This window comes from Otolemur garnettii, unplaced genomic scaffold (assembly GCF_000181295.1).
Source record: "Otolemur garnettii isolate 467f Iridium unplaced genomic scaffold, OtoGar3 scaffold00112, whole genome shotgun sequence".
NCBI lineage: Eukaryota > Metazoa > Chordata > Mammalia > Primates > Galagidae > Otolemur > Otolemur garnettii.
The window spans coordinates 3850918-3869497 of record NW_003852507.1 but is presented as its reverse complement, the minus strand read 5'-3'; the positions used below and the strand labels follow the sequence as shown (position 1 = coordinate 3869497).

The 18580-nt window shown below is 40.0% G+C and overlaps 1 protein-coding gene across 1 annotated transcript in view; it reads right to left on the bottom strand.

Annotated features, from left to right (window-relative positions):
* ATAD5 (ATPase family, AAA domain containing 5) overlaps positions 1–18580 on the bottom strand; it is a 60831-nt gene that overhangs the window by 28074 nt on the left and 14177 nt on the right. The window contains exons 4-7 of the mRNA XM_012809724.2: positions 13036–13200; positions 11881–12007; positions 10478–10559; positions 2921–3105 (exon numbers count right to left, since the gene is read on the bottom strand). Coding sequence (XP_012665178.1) covers positions 2921–3105; positions 10478–10559; positions 11881–12007; positions 13036–13200 — 559 coding nt within the window. The remainder of the gene's footprint in view (positions 1–2920; positions 3106–10477; positions 10560–11880; positions 12008–13035; positions 13201–18580) is intronic.

Here is an 18580-nt window from a genome sequence, read left to right as displayed (position 1 = left end):
TTTAAGGGGCAGTTAGTATTCTGGTTTAAAATCTAAACATTTAAGTCAGACCTAGGTTGAATTCTGGTTGAATTCCAAGCCAGACTCTGCCACTTCTTAGCCATGTGAGCATGGGCAAGAAAGCAAGGACAAAAATGGTAAAACTCAGGCTTGGTACCCATAGCACAGTAGTTACTGTGCTGGCCACATACATCAAGGCTGGTGGGTTCGGACCCAGCTTGGGCCAGCTAAACAATGAGAACTACAACACCACCAACAACAACAAAATAGCCAGGCATTGTGGCAGGCGCCTATAGTCCCAGCTACTTGGGAGGCTGAGCCAAGAGGATCTCTTAAGCCCAAGAATTTGAGGTTGCTGTGAGCTGTGACACCACAGCACCCTACCAAGGGCAACACAGTGAGACTCTGTCTCAAAAAAAAAATTTATAAAACTCAGCCTCCTAGAGTTGTTTAAACTACATATGTATATGAATTGCTCAGCAGAATTCCAGATAATTGTAAGTGTTCAATAACTCTTAAGATTGTAAGAGAGAGTCCCCTCTGAACTCAACTCTACTCATCTACAAATAGGTTTTATAGAAATGCTCCTGTGAAAATGAGTTTATCTAACTCAGGAAAGAAAAGCATAAATAATTTCTACAGTTAAACATACTATTAGAAAATGCTATATGGCTCAGTGCCTGTGGCTCACGTAGCTAAGGTGCCAGCCACATACACCTAAGGTAGTGGGTTCAAATCCAGCCTGGGCCCGCCAAACAACGACGGCTGCAACCAAAAAATAGCCGGGCATTGTGGCGGACGCCTGTAGTCCCAGCTACTTGGGAGGCTGAGGCAGGAGACTAGCTTGAGTCCAGGAGTTGGGGGTTGCTATGAGCTGTGATGCCACAGCACTCTACCCAGGGGGACAGCTTGAGGCTCTGTCTCAAAAAATAAAAATGCTATTACAAAGTCTCTTAGTAAAAACAACAAGAAAACCATCAAATAAAAGGCCAGTGACAGAGATTGGAAAGAAGGAAAAGTGGATGAAATTATTAGAAAGACTAGTTGGGAAATTTCCCATACAAAAAGGAGGCTGAACAAAACTCACAAAATATTAAGGTCAAAAAACTCTAAAGGTGGCCAGGTATGGTGGCTCATGCCTGTAATCCTAGCACTCTAAGAGGTAGAGGGGGAGGACTGCTGAAACTCAGGAATTCCAGACCAGCCTGAGCAAGAGCAAGGCCTGTCTCTACTAAAAATAGAAAAATGAGCCAGCCATTGTGATGGGTGCCTGTAGCCCCCGGTACTTCGGAGCCTGAGGCAGGAGGATCATTTGAGCCCAGGAGTTTAAGGTTACTATCAGCTAGGCTGATGTTGTGGCATTCCAATCTAGGGCAACAGAGTGAGACTGTCTCAAAAAAATTCCCCCAAAACAAAAAAAACTCAAAAGGCAAAGACAGAAGAACAAAGCCCAGGTCACACTTATTTTTCTGCTTTCCTCTGGCATAAGGGGGTAAGGACTAAGGATATCTTTGGCTTCCATGCTCACACCCGTCCTCTCAGGAAGAGAGAGCGAAACACAGACAGTTGGCCCTCTGTACCTGTGGGTCCTACGTTCATAGATTTGATCAACCATGTATCAAAACTTCAGGGTAAAAGGGCTAGACATGGTGGCTCACGCCTATAATCCTAGCATTCTGGAAGGCCAAGACAGGTAGATAGCTTGAGCTCAGGAGTTTGAGACCATCCTGAACAACAGTGAGACCCCATCTCTACCAAAAATAGAAAAACTAGCCTTAGCATTGTGGCGAGCACCTGTAGTCCCAGCTACTCAGAAGCCTGAGACAAGAGGATCACTTTAGTACAAGAGTTAGAGGTTGTTGTGAGCTATGATGAAGTCATGGCACTCTACCAAAGGCCAAGGAATGAGACTCTGTCTCAAAAAGGAAAAAAAAAAATTAGGGAAAAAAATGCATGGTTGTGTCTGTATTGAACATGTATGGACTTTTTTTCCTTGTCATTATTCCAACAACATAGTATAACAACTATTTACATAGCATTTACATTGTGTTAGATATAAGTAAGTAATTTACAGGTAATTTAAAGTATATGAGAGGGCCAGGCATGGTAGCTCATGCCTATAATCCTACAACTCTGAGAGGCCTAGGTAGGTGGACTTGAGCCAGGAGTCTGAGACCAGCCTGAGCAAAAGCAAGACCCCGTCTCTACTAAAAATAGAAAACAAACGAACAAACAACAACAACAAAAACCTAGCCAGGCATTACAGTGGGAGACTGTAGTTCCAGCTACTTGGAAGGCTTGAGCCCAGGAGTTTGAGGTTGCTATGAGCTATGACACAACAGCACTCTCCAGAAAGCAACAAAATGAGACTCGTTCTAAAAACTAATAATAAATAAAGTACACAAGAGGATGTGCAAAGTCTACATGTAAATAGTAAATACTATACCATTTTTTCTTTTTTGGGGGTGGGACAGAGTCTTACTATGTCACCCTCAGTAGAGTGCTGTGGAGTCACAGCTCACAGCAACCTCAAACTCTTGGGCTCAAGTGATTCTCTTGCCTCAGCTGGGACTACAGGCACCCACCACAATGTCAAGCTATATTTTTGTTGTAGTTGTCATTGTTATTTAGCAAGCCCAGCCCAGATTCAAACCCGCCTACCCTGATGTATGTGGCCAGCACCCTAGCCACTGATCTATGGGAGCTGAATCTACTATATCATTTTATATAAGGGATCTGAGCATCCATGGATGTTGGTATCCACAGGGTCCTGGAAAAACTAAAAATTTCCACTAAAATCACCACCATAAGAATGATTCCTACATCTTAGCTTCATCTTTAACCAGCTTACCAGGTATTATAGTTTAATACCTCTAATAACTGCAGAAGAATAAATATTCACAACAATAAACAAACTTACCATCATCCTTTTGCTGCACATGAACAACTCTCTGGAAACTGGCACTCACTGCACTGTACACATCCAATGCAGCAGCTTTCTTTGCAATCTGTCGTTTCAACAAATCTGGCAAACCACTCATTAGGAAGTCACGTTTTGCTTTAAATTGTATGTCACAATCCTGAGATTTTTCAGATGTATCTTGACTTTTAAGAAAATAGTTGGAAACAAAAGCTATGGTTATAAACACTTAAAAGGATAAACTAGGGGAAAAAGACACTTTTCAGTTTGTTTATTTATTTTGAGACATAGTCTCACTTTGTTGCCTCGGTAGAGTGCTGTGGCATCATAGCTCACAGCAACTTCAGACTCCTGGGTTCAAGCGATTCTCTTGCCTTAGCTCTTGAGTAGCTGGGACCGAGTAGGTGCCGGCCACAATGCCTGGCTATTTTTTTACAGATGGAGTCTCGCTCTAGCTCAGGCTGGTCTCAAACTTGTGAGTTCAGGCAATCCTTCCACCTTGGCCTCCCAAAGTGCTGGGATTACAGGTGTGTGCCACACTCGGCATAACACCTTTCAGTTTAATTTATGAAACTTTGAGACCCCCATCTCTAAATAACCCAGTGTTGTGGCAGGCACCTGTAGTCCCAGTTATTTGGGAGGCTGAGGCAAGAAGATCACTTGAACTCAAGTGTTTGAGGTTGCTGTAAGCTATAATGTCACAGCCCTCTACTGAAAGTGACAAAGTAAGACTCTGTCTCACAAAACAAAACAAAACTGGCTGGGCACAGTGGCTCATGCCTGTAACGCTACCACTTTGAGAGAACAAAATGGGAAGATTGAGGAGCCCAGGAGTTTGAAATCAGCCTAGGGAATAAGGAGACCCCATCTTACAATAAAAAAGAAAAAAATTAGCTAGGCATGAAGGTAAACACCTGTAGTTCCAGATATTCAGGAGGCTGAGACCACGAATTTGAGGCTGTAGGTCAGCTACAAAGATGCCTCATCAGTGAAGCCCAGGCAACAGAGCAAGACTGTCTCAAAAAAAAAAAAGTAAAAATTATCAGTTACTTAAGATGTCAGTTGGTCAAATTCCTTTTTGATTATCACAAAATGAATGCCTACTTACATGAACAAATAAAATGAAAATAAATTTTTAAAATGCCCAGAAGGGCATCCATCAAAATGGTACCTGGGGCTGTCTTTGGGTAGTAGGTGAGTTTTTCCCACTTGTGTTTTGTTTTCTTGTTAAACACACATTTGCATTATAATCAGAAAACAAAATTAGCGCCACTCGGAAAGTTAATATAAGAACTTCTAATGGACTATCATTTCCAATGTAATAACAGGAAAATTGGGGCAGGTATTGATATTTTTGCTGAACCTGGCTTATCTTCAGAATACAAATCACAGAAGTGTTTGTAAGGATTGTGTAGGATTACACATCTGTAATCCTAGCACTCTGGAAGGCCGAGGCAAGTAGATGGCTTCAGCTCAGGAGTTTGAGACCAACCGGAACAAGAACGAAACACCGTTTCTACTAGAAATAGGAAAACTTAGTTTCCTATTAGGAAACAATAGTTTCTACAGTGCCATGCACCTGTAGTCCCAGCTGCCTGGGAAGCCGAGGCATGAAGATTGCTTGAGCCCAAGAGTTTGAGGTTTCTGTGAGCTATGATGATGCCACAGCACTCAACCCCAGAGTGTTAGATTGAGACTCTATCTCAAAAAATAAAAGTAAAAAGATGGGTATAATTATTATGCACCTACAGCAGAAGGTAAACTGTAAGGAGATGAGTACATGGTAATAATATAAAATAAATATACACATATCCTATATATGCATTATATGTCACATATATACTATATACACAGAAATAGTTTTGGATGTATATGTGTGTGTGTGCATATATAGCCTAGCTTTATTTGTTGAAAAGGCCTAGAAGCACTGACATCTCCAGGAGCTACAAGTTCAGTGAGCACCTAGATCTTGCTTTCTAAATACTATGTTCCACTAAAAGGTTTCAGGGAGAAATATCTGGCTACAGACCTGAGGCGGGGCAAGTAAAAGATAAGTCTGGAACAGGTACCTGTTCCAGAAAGTAAGAAATGCTCTGTAAATTATGAGGACATGTCAAAGGACACAGAAACCAAGCTTTAGGGCCAGGTGCGGTGGCTCAACGCCTGTAATCCTAGCACTCTGGGAGGCCAGTCTGAACAAGAGCAAGACCCCATCTCTAAAAATAGCTGGATGCTGTGGTAGGCACCTGTAGTCCCAGCTACTTGGGAGGCTGAGGCAAGAGAATCACTTGAGCCCAAGAGTTTGAAGTTGTTGTGACCTACGATGCCATAGCATTCTACTGGGGACAGGAAAGTGAAGACTCTGTCTCCAAAAAAAAAAAAAAAAATTCAGGCAAATGGAATTCCAAAGAAAAGAGGGATTGCCATCTTATTTTCAGATAGAAATGGATTTAAAGCAACTAAAGTTAAGAAAGATTAAAAAAAAAAACAAAAAACAGAGGCTGGTCACAGTGGATCACTCTTGTAATCCTAGCACTCTGGGAGGCGAGGCAGATGGATTGCTTGAGCTCATGAGTTCGAGACCAGCCTGAGCAAAAAGCAAGACACTGTCTCTACTAAAAATAGAAAAACTGAGGCAAGAAGATGGCTTGAGCCCAAGAACTGGAGGTTATTGTGAGCTATAATGCCACGGCACTCTACCCAGGGCAATAGCTTGAGACTGTCTCCAAACAAAAACAAAACAAAACAAACAAACAAAAACAGACAGTCACTTAATACTGGTCAAAGGAACAAAACATCAAAAGGACATATCAAGGGTCAGGTGCTGTGGTTCACACCTATAATCCCAGTACTCTGGGAGGCTGAGGTGGGTGGATTGCTTTAGCTCACAAGTTCAAGACTAGCCTGAGCAAGAGCGAGAGCCATGTGCTGTGTCAGGTGTCTATAGTCCCAGGCACTTGGGAGGCTGAGGAAAGAGGATCTCTACTGCCCAAGAGTTTGAGGTTGCTATGAGCTATACCACCACGGTACTCTACTGGGGGCAAGAAAGTGAGACTCTGTCTCAAAAAAAAAAAGGTCAGTTTCAATTCTAAATATGTATGTACCCAAGTTAAATGCTCTCAGATTTATGATACAGACCTTGATTGGTCTGAACAATATGATATGCTATAACACCATTATAACTGGGAACTTTAATACCCCTCTGCAGAACTGGATAGATCCTCTAAACAGAAACTAAACATATACACAAGGGACTTAAATGTGACCCTAGAACAAATGGGCTTAATAGATACACACAGGACACACCATTCCAAAGCTAAGAAATATACATTCTTGTTATTAGCCAATGGAACATACTCCAAAATCAATCATATCCTAGGACACAAATCAAACATCAACAAAATGAAAAGAACTGACATTATACTTTGTATCTTCTCAGATCACAAAGCAATAAAGGTGAAACTCAACTCCCACAAAAATTTTTATCCTTTGGCAGTGCTCATAGCTCAGTAGGTAGGGTGCTGACCACATACATGGAGGCTGGCAGGTTCAAGCCCAGCCTGGGCCAGCTAAAACAATAATGACAACTGCAACGAAAAAAACAGCCGGGTATTGCGGCAGGCGCCTGTAGTGCCAGCTACTTGGGAGGCTGAGGCAAGAGAATCATTTAAGCTCAAGAGTTTGAGGTTGCTGTGAGCTAGGGCGTCATAATGAGACTCTGTCTCAAAAAAATTTTTTTTTCAATCCTCACACAAAGGCATGGAAATTAAACAACCTTATGGTGAATGACAGTTGGGTTAAGGAAGAAATAAAGGAGAAAATTATTAATTTACTCAAACAGCAATGAAGCTACAAGATACCAAAACCTGTGGGACACTGCAAAAGCAGTCCTAAGAGGGAAATTTATCGTATTAGACACCTACATTCAAAAACAGAAAGAAGGCACATTAATAACCTAATAAGTCATCTTTAAAAAATGGAAAAGAGCGATCCAATCCCGAACCCGGCAGAAGAAAAGAAATTTAATAAAATTAAATCAGAGATTAACGATATTTGAAAACAAAAGAATCATCCAGAAAATGAAACAAAAAGTTGGTTCTTGCAGTGGCTCACGCCTGTAATCCTAACACTCTGGGAGGCTGAGGCAGGTGGATTGCCTGAGCTCATGGGTTCAAGACCAGCCTGAGCAAGAACAAGACTCTGTCTCTGAAAATAGCTAGGTTTTGTGGCAGGTGCCTATAGACCCAGCTACTCAGGAGGCTGAGGCAAGAGAATCATTTGAGCCCAAGAGTTTGAGGTTGCTGTGGGCTATGATACCAGGGCACTCTACCGAGGGCAAGAAACCAAGACCCTGGCTCAGCACCTGTGGCTCAAGTGGCTAAGGCGCTGGCCACATACACCTAAGGTGGTGGGTTCAAATCCAGCCCGGGCCACCAAACAGCAATGATGGCTGCAACCAAAAAAATAGCCAGGCATTGTGGTGGGCACCTATGGTCTCAGCTACTTGGAAGGCTGAGGCAGGAGACTTGCTTGAGCCCAGGAGTTGGAGGTTGCTGTGAGCTGCGATGCCACGGCACTCTACCCAGGGGGACAGCTTGAGTCTCTGTCTCAAAAGAAAAGAAACCAAGACCCTGTCTCAAAAATAAATAAATAAATAAATAAATAAATAAAAATAGCTAGGCATTGTGACAGGCCCCTGTAGTCCCAGCTACTTGGGAGCCTAAGACAAGAAAATCACTTAAACCCAAGAGTTTGAGGTTGTTGTAAGCTAAGATGCCATGGCACTCTACCATGGGTTACAAAATAAGACTGTTTCAAAAAAAAAAAAAAAAGTTGATTCTTCAAAAAGATAAGTAAAATAGATAAACCTTTAGTTAGATCAACTAGAAACAAAAAAAAACTCTAATAATCCCAATCAGAAATCAAAAAGGGGAAATAAGAGATACCACAGAGATACAAGAGATTATCACTGACTCCTACAAGAATGTCTGCACCTAGAAATTTGACAATGTGGAACAAAAACTGGAATCGTACTATATCTCTAGATTTAATGAGGAAGAAATAGATCTCTTGAATAGACTAATATTAAGCACTGAAGGCTTGGCACCTGTGGCTCAAGCGGCTAAGGCACCAGCCACGTACACCTAAGGTGGCGGGTTCGAATCCCCAGTCTGGGCCCGCCAAACAACAATGACAGCTGCAACCAAAAAAAAATGGCCAGGCGTTGTGGCGGGCGCCTGTGGTCCCAGCTACTTGGGAGGCTGAGGCAGGAGACTCGCTTGAGCCCAGGAGTTGGAGGTTGCTGTGAGCGTGATGCCATGGCACTCTACCCAGGGGGATAGCTTGAGGCTCCGTCTCAAAAGAAAAAAAAAAAAATTAAGCACTGAAACTGAAAAAAAACAATAAAAATTCTTCTAACAGAAAAAGCCCTGGACAAGATGACTTCACACCAGAATTCTATCAAGCCTTCACAGATGGGCTTATACTGCTGCAGAACATATTCCCAAACACCGAGAAGGAAAGAATGTTCCCCATCATGTTCTATGAAGCAAGCATCACCCTGATAACCAAACCAGGAAAAGACCCAACTAAAAAGAACTACAGACCAATTTCACTTATGAATATAGATGCAAATATACTCAATACAATCTTAGCCAATAGATTACAGCTACACGTTAAAAAAAATCATATATCACGATCAAGGAGGCTTCATCCTAGGAATGCAAGGCTGGTTTAACATATGAAAACCCATAAATGTAATTCACCATATCAACAGATATGTAGCTGGAACTGTAGGGGCCTGCTACAAAAATAGAGATGTAGACCTAGATGTCTCTTATAGCCATCTGATCTTTGAGAAGCCATACAAAAGCAAACATTGGGGAAAAGAATCCTTATTCAATAAATGGTACTGGGAGAACTGGATAACCACATATAAAAGACTGAAACTGGATCTGCACCTTTCACCACTTATAATAATTGATTCAAGATGATAAAATATTTAAATCTAAGACATGAAATGATAAAAATCCTAGAAGTGTGGAAAAAACTCTTGAGGATGTCAGCCAGGGGAAAGCTTTTATGAAGAAGATTTCAGTGGCAATTGCAAAAACAACAAAAATAAATAAATAGGACTTAATTAAACTGAAAAGCTTCTACATGGCTAAAGACACGCTAATTAAAGCAAATAGACAAACTTCAGAATGGGAACAGATATTTACACATTACAAATTTGACAAAGGCTTAATAACTAGGATCTAGAAAGAATTCAAATTAATCAACAAAAAAAGAGCAAACAATCCCATTTATCACTGGGCAAGAGACATTAACAGAACCTTCTCAGAGGAAGACAGATGAATGGCTAACAAACACATGAAAAAATGCTAATCATCCTTCATCATCAGAGAAATGCAAATCAAACCACCCTGAGATATCACTTAACTCCAAGTGAGAAGAGCCCACATCACAAAGTCTCAGAATTGCAGATGCTGGGCAGGTGTGGAGAGAGATGAACACTTCTACTCTTGTTAGTGGGACTGCAAACTAATATAGCCTCTTTGGAAAGATGTATGGCTGGGTGCAGTGGCTATAATCCTAGCACTCTGGGAGGCCAGGGAGGATGATTTCCTGAGCTCAGGAGTTCGAGACCAGCCTGAGCAAAGTGAGACCCTGGCTCTACTAAACATAGGAAAACTAGCCAAGCATTGTGGCAGGTGCCTGTAGTTCTAGCTATTCAGGAGGCTGAGACAAGAAGATTGCTTAAATCCAGGAGTTTGAGATTGCTGTGAGCTAGGATGCCACAGCACCCTACCCAGGGTGACTGAGTAAGACTTTGTCTCAATTAAAAAAGAAAGAAGTATGGAGAATCCTGAAAGAACTCAAATTAGATCTCCCATTTGACCCTCTACTCTCATTGCTAGGCATCTACCCAGATGAAAAAAATCATTTTATTATAAAGACATGTGCACTAGATTGTTTATTGTAGCTGAATTTACACTTATCAGGATGTAGAAACAACCTATGTATAGCACGGAGTACCATTCAGCCGTAAGAAAAGATGGTGACTTTACATTTTTTACATTACCTGCAGTTGAAACACATTCTTCTTAGTAAAGCATCACAAGAATGGGAAAGCAAATATCCAATGTACTCGATTTTATTATGAAGCCAGTAGATGATCTAATACACAGCCACACAGAGAAAACCTTAATTCAAGTTTGGGGGGGAGGTAATTCAAGTTTAGGACAGGAGGTGGGGGAGGTGGGGGGGGTGGGTATGTGGATTGACGTGCTCCAACTTAATGGGCACAATGTAGGGGATGTAGGGGTGTATGACACACCTTTTAGATGTAGGACACAATTACAAAGGGGACTCTACATAACAAATTTGAATATTGTGACCTGGTGTTTGTACCCTCACATTAACCTGAAATCAAAAACAAAACAAAACAAAAAGCTTCAAATGACAATTTACATGCGTTCTCCCCAAAGTAAATGAATAAATACAAAATACATTCAATAAAACATTCTGGCATTTTAAAATTTGTATTGGACTGACCTTCTTTCATCAAAACCAAGGATAGGATCAACTGGTTTTTGTTCCTTTCTGGCAAGAAATAAAGGAGCAACTTTCACTTTTCCTTAGGAAAAAAAAATATTTTAGTTAGTATCAATGTTTACCATCTCCATTTAAATTCATCTACTTTCATGGTACTTCTTAAACTTTCAAAAATTTAACTTTGTGGGTGGCACCCATAGCTCAGTGGCTAGGGCTCCAGGCACATACACCCAGGGTGGTGGGTTCCAAACAGCCCAGGCCAGCTAAACGATGACAATTGCAACAAAAAAATAGCCAGGTGTTGTGGCGGGCACCTGCCATCCCAGCTACTTGTGAGGCTGAGGCAAGAGAATCACTTAAACCCAACAGTTTGAGGTTGCTGTGAGCTGTGATGTCACTGCACTCTACTGTGGGCGACATAGTGAGACTCTGTCTCAAAAAAAAAAAAAATTAACTTTGTCTTAGAAAAAAAAAATTTAACTTTGTGGCTGGGCACAGGGGCTCACACCTTTACTCCTAGCATTCTTGGAGGCTGGGGCTGGAGGACTGCTTGAGCTCAGTAGTTCAAGACCAGCTTGAGCAAGAGCAAGATCCTATCTCTACTAAAAATAGAAAAATAGCCAGGTTTTGTGGCAGGTGCCTATACAGTCCCAGCTACTTGGAAGGCTGAGGCAAGAGGATGACTTGAACCCAGGAGGCTAAGGTTGCTGTAAAGTAGGCTGAGGCCATGGCACTCTACCCTAGGGCAACAGAGTGAGAATGTGTCTCAAAAAAAAATTTTTTTTAACTTTTTAATTTATTTTAATTAAAAAAAAATTATATGCAGGGCACAGTGGCTCACATCTATAATCCAGGCAACCTGGAAGGCTAAGCTAGGAGGATTGCTTGAACACAGGTGTTCAAGGCTGCAGTTAGCTATGATGGAGCCATTATACTCCAGACTAGATAAGAGTGAAACTTCATGTCTCAAAAAAAGTTAAAAAAAATTTTTTTTATATAATGATCTGTTTCTGTAACCTGGCAATATCAGACTCCCCCAGTGAACTTTTTTTTTTAAACTACAGAATCAGACAACCCACTTTGGAAGATTTGTATTCATTATGTCTAGGGAAGAACCTAAAGATATTTGAAATGTTTTAATTTATCCAGATGTTTTTTGTGATCAGTCAGGTATAGGAACTACCAACTTAACTAACAATAAAAAGATACACAGAAATGCAATAAATTAAAATATATTAAATTTCCCTCTGAAAAACTCGTCAGTACATCATTTTACTTATTAAAATAGAAACAACACAATTAAAATTTTACATTTTATAAGAGATTAGATTTGCAGAATGAACACATTCAGAACAATCCCCCAAAACATTATACTAGTCATCATAGACATCAAATTTGATTACCTGGTACATTTTTAGTGGACTTGCTAAGTTTTTTCCCTAGCACATCATTCAAACACTGAAGTTTCTTCTGATTTTTCTCTGGATGCCTTAAAGAAGTATGACTTGAACCTACTATTATTACAGAGTCCTAAGACAAAATGAAAAAAAAGTTTAAACATATAATTACTGCCATTAAAATTTCCAAATAATGCCAGTGTGATGGCATTAACCAAGCCTACAATCCTAGCACTCTGGGAGGCCAGGGCAGGTGGATTGCCTGTGCTCACAGGTTTGAGACCAGCCTGAGCCAGAAAGAGACTTTGTCTCTAAAAATAGCCTGGCGTTGTGGCGGGCACCTGTAGTCCCAGCTACTTGGGAGACTGAGGCAAGAGAACTGCTTGAGCCCAAGAGTTGAAGGTTGCTGTAAGCTATGATGCCACAGCACTCTAATAACAGAGACAAAGTGAAACTCTGTCTCAAAAAAAAAAAAATCCAAATAATTGGAATTATTTTGACAGAAACCATAACAAGACGCCATCTCTAGAAAAAACTTCAAAGAACAGCCAGGCATGGTAGCCGACTTCTGTAGTCCCACTGAAAACAGTGAAAGCTGCACCATTTGGGAAGACATGAATAGTGTTACTGGCGGCGCCTGTAGGTCAGTGAGTAGGGCACTGGCCATATACACCAAGGCTGGCAGGTTTGAACCTGGCCTGGCCAGCTAAACGATAATGACAACTGCAACAAAAAACCACCGGGCACTGTAGCAGGTGCCTGTACTCCCACCTACTTGGGAGGCTGAGGCAAGAGAATCACTTAAGCCTGAGAGTTTGAGGTTGCTATGAGCTGTGACATCACAGCACTCTACTGAGGGTGACAACTTGAGACTCTTTCTCAAAAAAAAAAAAAAAAAAAAAATACATATATAGTGCTACTGGAGCAAAGAGTTATTTTGAGGAAAGGGAGAAGCTAGTTCAGCCTATGGAGAATCCTGAGTTACCTGAGAAAGATTTGGACTGTATTCTGTTGGCAAGAGGAGAAATGAAAATGATATTCCTTCTACCACTTTGAGGGTATCAAAGCTACCTTGTTACTTTATTGTAATGTTGTCCTTCTCCCACTCCAAACAGCAAAACAGGACAGAATTTTTACCAATAGATATTTGGTAATACTTACTTCTACTTCTGAGAATTTCTGCCTTTCAGGAAGTGTCTGATGTCTAGAGGAACGCCTTAAAGGTTTCACTACTTCTTCAGGTGCCTTTGACCTACTGATGTGTAAAGTTTTTGCTTTTTCAACCAATTGTTTTGCTTTTGATATATTTTTTGAAGCATTGCTTGCCTAGAGAAATATTTGAAATATTAATTTAGATCACTGGAATATGTTTTATATTAGCAGAAAAATATATTAATATATAATAGGAAAAAATGCAACCACAAATCACATTAAGTAAGCAACAAAGTTCTGGCAGTCTTACTGATCACAAACAAAAAAGAATTTAAAAAATGTTAAAAACAAAGACATGGTTACTCAAATCTTACCAGGGATTTAAAACTAAAATACGTCTAGTTATAATTGGTTTCCCTTTGTTTCTTACTTGAAATTATGCGAACAAATATATTTAAACATGTGCAAAACACCTAGAAGAATATCTGTAGTATAGATTTAGCAATCTATTTTTTTAATCTGGTCTCCAAATTCAGGCAAAGAACTTTCCAAACACAGTTATTCAGCCTACTATTACAAGGCTCTGGGTTGGATACTATAAAGGACAAATATTACAATATGTGGATCTTGGCCTCAAGGTACTTACACAAGATAGAGAAGAAAGAGTAAGAACAGACAGTACAGTTACATAGTATACAATGACATTAATATTGTGTGTGTATATACATCACACACACATACATATATACTGCAGAGAAAGAAAGAGAAAGAATGGCACCTACAAGGTAAATAAAAATATGTAGTAGTTTAACAGTTGAAGCCAGGCAAGGTGGCTCATGCTTATAATCCTAGCACTCTAAGAGCCTGAGGTAGGTGGATTCCTTGATCTCAGGAGTTCAAGAGCAACCTGAGCAAAACTGAGGCCTCATCTCTATTAAAAGTAGAAAAAAAAAACTTAGCCAGGCATTGTGGAGGGCACCTTCTGTAGTCCCAGCTTCTTGAGAGGCTGAGGAAGGAGGATTGCTTGAGCCCAGGAGTTTGAGGTTTCCGTGAGCTAGGCTGATACCACAGCACTCTAGTCTGGGGAACACAGTGAGTCTCTGACTTAAAAAATTAACCAAAAACATTTAAGAATATTTTATGCTGAATCTTTTGGAGTGAAGCTGAAAGGGTATTATGGTATGGAAAGAGAAGTACATAAGAATAAAGACATAAAGGCCTTCAAGCCTACCTCTGCCGTGGATGCACAATGTGACCACGGGCATTTAAATATATTATCTTCTTTTTTTTTTTCTTTTTTGACAGAAAGTATCACTTTGTCACCCTTGGTAGAGTGCCATGGCATCATATCTCACAGCAACCTCAAATTCTTGGGTTCTAGCAATTCTCTTGCCTTAGCCCCCAGAGTAGCTGGGACTTAAAATATTATCTTGAAGAGAAAGTGCTTTCTATATTCTGAGTTCTCCAGGATTTTATGGTGGAATTAAAAACACACATAGCAAGATGCAAAACAGTTTACTTTATTGGATAATATAGGGCTGGTGTGGTGGCTCACACCTGTAATCCTAGCATTCTGGGAGGCAGAAGCAGGCGGGTCCCTTGAATTGAGGAGTTAGAGACCACCCTGATCAAAGGGAGATCCATTCCCTACTAAAAATAGAAAAATTAGCTGTACATAGATTGGTGCCTGTAGCACAGTGGTTAGGGCACTGGCCACATACACTGGGGCTGGTGGGTTTGAAGGTGGACCAGGCCTGCTAAACAACGACAATTACAACAAAAAAACAGCTGGGTAAAAGAGCCAAAGGAAGGAAGTTGACGTCCATGGTTATTTTACTTATTTATTTTTGGCTTGTCCCAAAGAGGTAAAGAAGCTGATATGCAGATACGGAGTGTGCAATAAGGTTGTTTCTTAGCAAATCATGAATTAAAGAGTAAAAGTAGTTGCACACAAAGCTGATCTAGGATTAAAAGGTACAGTGAATACAAGGTTATGGCTCACAAGACCACCGCCATCAACGCCAGCACAAAGACCTGGCCATGGAGGTGACCACGAGCAGAATCACGATGACCAGAATTTAGGGCATTACCAAGAAAAGCAGTGAAGCTAGGGAAATGTATTCAAGTTCAGAACAAGCCCTTCTTCCTCATGGGTCCCAACTCACAGAACCTCCTGTCCCACCCCCTTCTCCAGCTGAGCAGTCCGTGAGCTCCTGAATGTGTAAAACTTCACTTACTTTGAAGTGGACTCTCACAGAATTGCAGAAAATGGTCTCAATGGCATTGATGTTCTTCAGGTTGCCTTAGAAGACTATCTTAGAATATCTTTGTAATTTCTTATTTTTCTTCTAGAACCCCTGTTAAACATTATTTATTTATTTTCACTAATGCACTTGGCTTAAAAAACTAAAAATTGCAGCTTGGCACCTGTGGCTCAAGTGGCTAAGGCGCCAGCCATGTACACCCAAGGTGGCGGGTTCGAATCCAGCCCGGACCCGCCAAACAACAATGACGGCTGCAACCAAAAAAAAAATAGCCGGGCGTTGTGGCGGGCACCTGTGGTCCCAGCTACTTGGGAGGCAGAGGCAGAAGACTCGCTTGAGCCCAGTAGTTGGAGGTTGCTGTGAGCTGTAATGCCACGGCACTCTACCCAGGGGGATAGCTTGAGGCTCTGTCTCAAAAAAAAAAAAAAAAAACCTAAAAATTGCTCTAAGTCTTTGATAAAAAAAAAAAAAGAATTCAAAGACAAAATCACCAAAGATTTTGACACACTGAGACAAGAATTTGCAGCCCTCAGTGATCTGAGAAATATAGTAGAATCCCTCAGTAACAGAATGGAGCAAGCAGAAGAAAGGATTTCTGATATTGAAGACAAAGCTTTTGAACGCTTCTAAGCACTAAGAGGAAGGGAAATGGAGAGCAAAAACAGATCATTCTCTCAGAGAGCTCTGGGATAATTTGAAGAAAACTAATATTCGCCTTATGAGAATCCCTGAAGGTGACGAAGTTGCTTCACAAAGCACAGAGGCCCTTTTTCATGAGATTATTAAGGAGTACTTTCTAGACATCCAAGAGATTCTGAAATGCAGACAGCAGACAGTTTCAGAACCCCAGCACAACTCAACCCAAATAAGACAACCCCCAGACACGTCATAATTAACTTCACTAAAGTTAATATGAAGGAAAAAATTCTGAAAGCAGCCAAATGAAAGAAAACCATAACCTACAAGGGGAAGAATATTAGAATGACTGCAGCCCTCTCTACTGAAACCTTTCAAGCTAGAAGAGAGTGGTCATCAACTTTTAATCTCCTAAAACAAAATAACTTTCAACCCAGGATCCTGGATCCAGCTAAACTGACTTTCATTTATGATGGAGAAATTAAATACTTTAATGACATTCACATGTCAAAGAAATTTGCCATAACTAAACCAGCTCTCCAGGATATTCTCAGACCTATCCTCCATAATGACTAGCATAACCCTCCACCACAAAAGTAACCTCACTCAGAAACTTTTGATCAAATTCCAACTTCCACAGTGGCAAAAAGATTAAAAATGTTCACTGGACTTTCAAAAAACTCAATACCCAAAATTCTACAAAGCTTGTCAATATTCTCAATTAATGTGAATGGCTTTGTCCTCTAAAGAGGCACAGGTTGGCTGACTGGATACAAAAACTCAGGTCAGATGTCTTCTGCATACAAGAATCTCATCTTACCATAAAAGATAAATATAAACTCAGGGTGAAGGGATAGTCATCTATATTTCAGACAAATGGAAATCAGAAAAAAGCAGGTGTTACAATTTTATTCACAGATACAATAGGCTTTAAACCAACAAAAGTAAGGAAAGATAAGGATGGTCACTTCATATTTGTTAAGAGTAATACTCAATATGATGAGATTTCAATTATTAATATTTATACACCTCAATGTATAAGAGACAGTCTAACAGACATGAGCAACTTGATTTCCTCCAGCACCATAGTTGTCAGAGATTTTAATACTACTTTGGCAGTGTTGGATAGATCGCCTAATAAGAAGCTAAGCAAAAAAATTTTAGATTTAAATTTAACCATTCAACATTTGGATTTCACAGACATCTACAGAACATTTCATCCTAACAAAACTGAATACACATTCTTCTTATCAGCCCAAGGAACATACTCCAAAATTGAGTACATGTTAGGGCACAAGTCTAACATCAGCAAATTTAAAAGAATAGAAATTATTCCTTGCATCTTCTCAGACCATCATGGAATAAAAGTTGAACTCAGTAACAACAAGAATCTGCATGCTCATACAAAAACATGGAAGCTAAATAACTTTTTGCTGAATGATAGCTGGGTCAGAGATGAGATTAAGAAGGAAATTACCAAATTTTTGGAACAAAACGATAATGAAGACATGAATTATCAGAACCTCTGGGATACTGCCAAGGCAGCCCTAAGAGTGAAATTTATAGCACCGCAAGCCTTCCTCAAGAGAACAGAAAGAGAGGAAGTTAACAACTTAATGGGACATCTCAAGCAACTGGAAAAGGAAGAACATTCCAATCACAAACCCAATAGAAAAAAAGAAATAACCAAAATTAGAGCAGAATTAAATGACATTGAAAACAAAAGAATTATACAACAGATCAATAAATTAAAAAGTTGGTTTTTTGAAAAGGACAATAAAATAGATAAACCTTTGGCTAATTTAACCAGGAAAAAAAGAGTAAAATCTCTAATTTCATCAATCAGAAATGGTAATGATGAAATAACAACAGACTCCTCAGAAATTAAAAAAATCCTTAATGAATATTACAAGAAACTTTTTTCTCAGAAATATGAAAATCTGAAGGAAACTGACCAATACTTGGTAACACACCACCTTCCAAGAATTAGCCAGAATCAAGTAGAAATGTTGAATAGGCCTATATAAAGTTCTAAAACACCATCAACTGTACAAAATGTCCCTAAAAAGAAAAGCCTGGGACCAGAGGCTTTACAACAGAATTCTACCAAACCTTTAAAGAGGAAATAGTACCTATATTACTCAACCTTTTCCAAAATATAGAAAATAAAGGAATACCTAAAATATAGAAAAAGAATGAATACTACCCAACACATTCTATGAAGCAAACATCACCTTAATCCCCAAACCATGAAAAGACCCAACAAAAAAAGAAAATTACAGACCAATATCACTAATGAACACTGATGCAAAAATATTCAACAAGATCCTAACGAACAGAATCCAGCAACACATCAAACAAATTATAAACCATGACCAAGTGGGTTTTATTCCAGCATCTCAAGGCTGGTTCAATATACATACATCTATAAATATAATTCATCCGTAAACAAATTAAAAAACAAAGACCATATGATTCTCTCAATTGATGAAGAAAAAGCTTTTGATAATATCCAGCATCCCTTCATGATCAGAACACTTAAGAAAATAGGTATAGGCTCAGCGCCTATAGCTCAACCGGCTAAGGCGCCAGCCACGTACACCTAAGGTGGCGGGTTCGAATCCCCAGCCCGGACCCGCCAAACAACAATGACG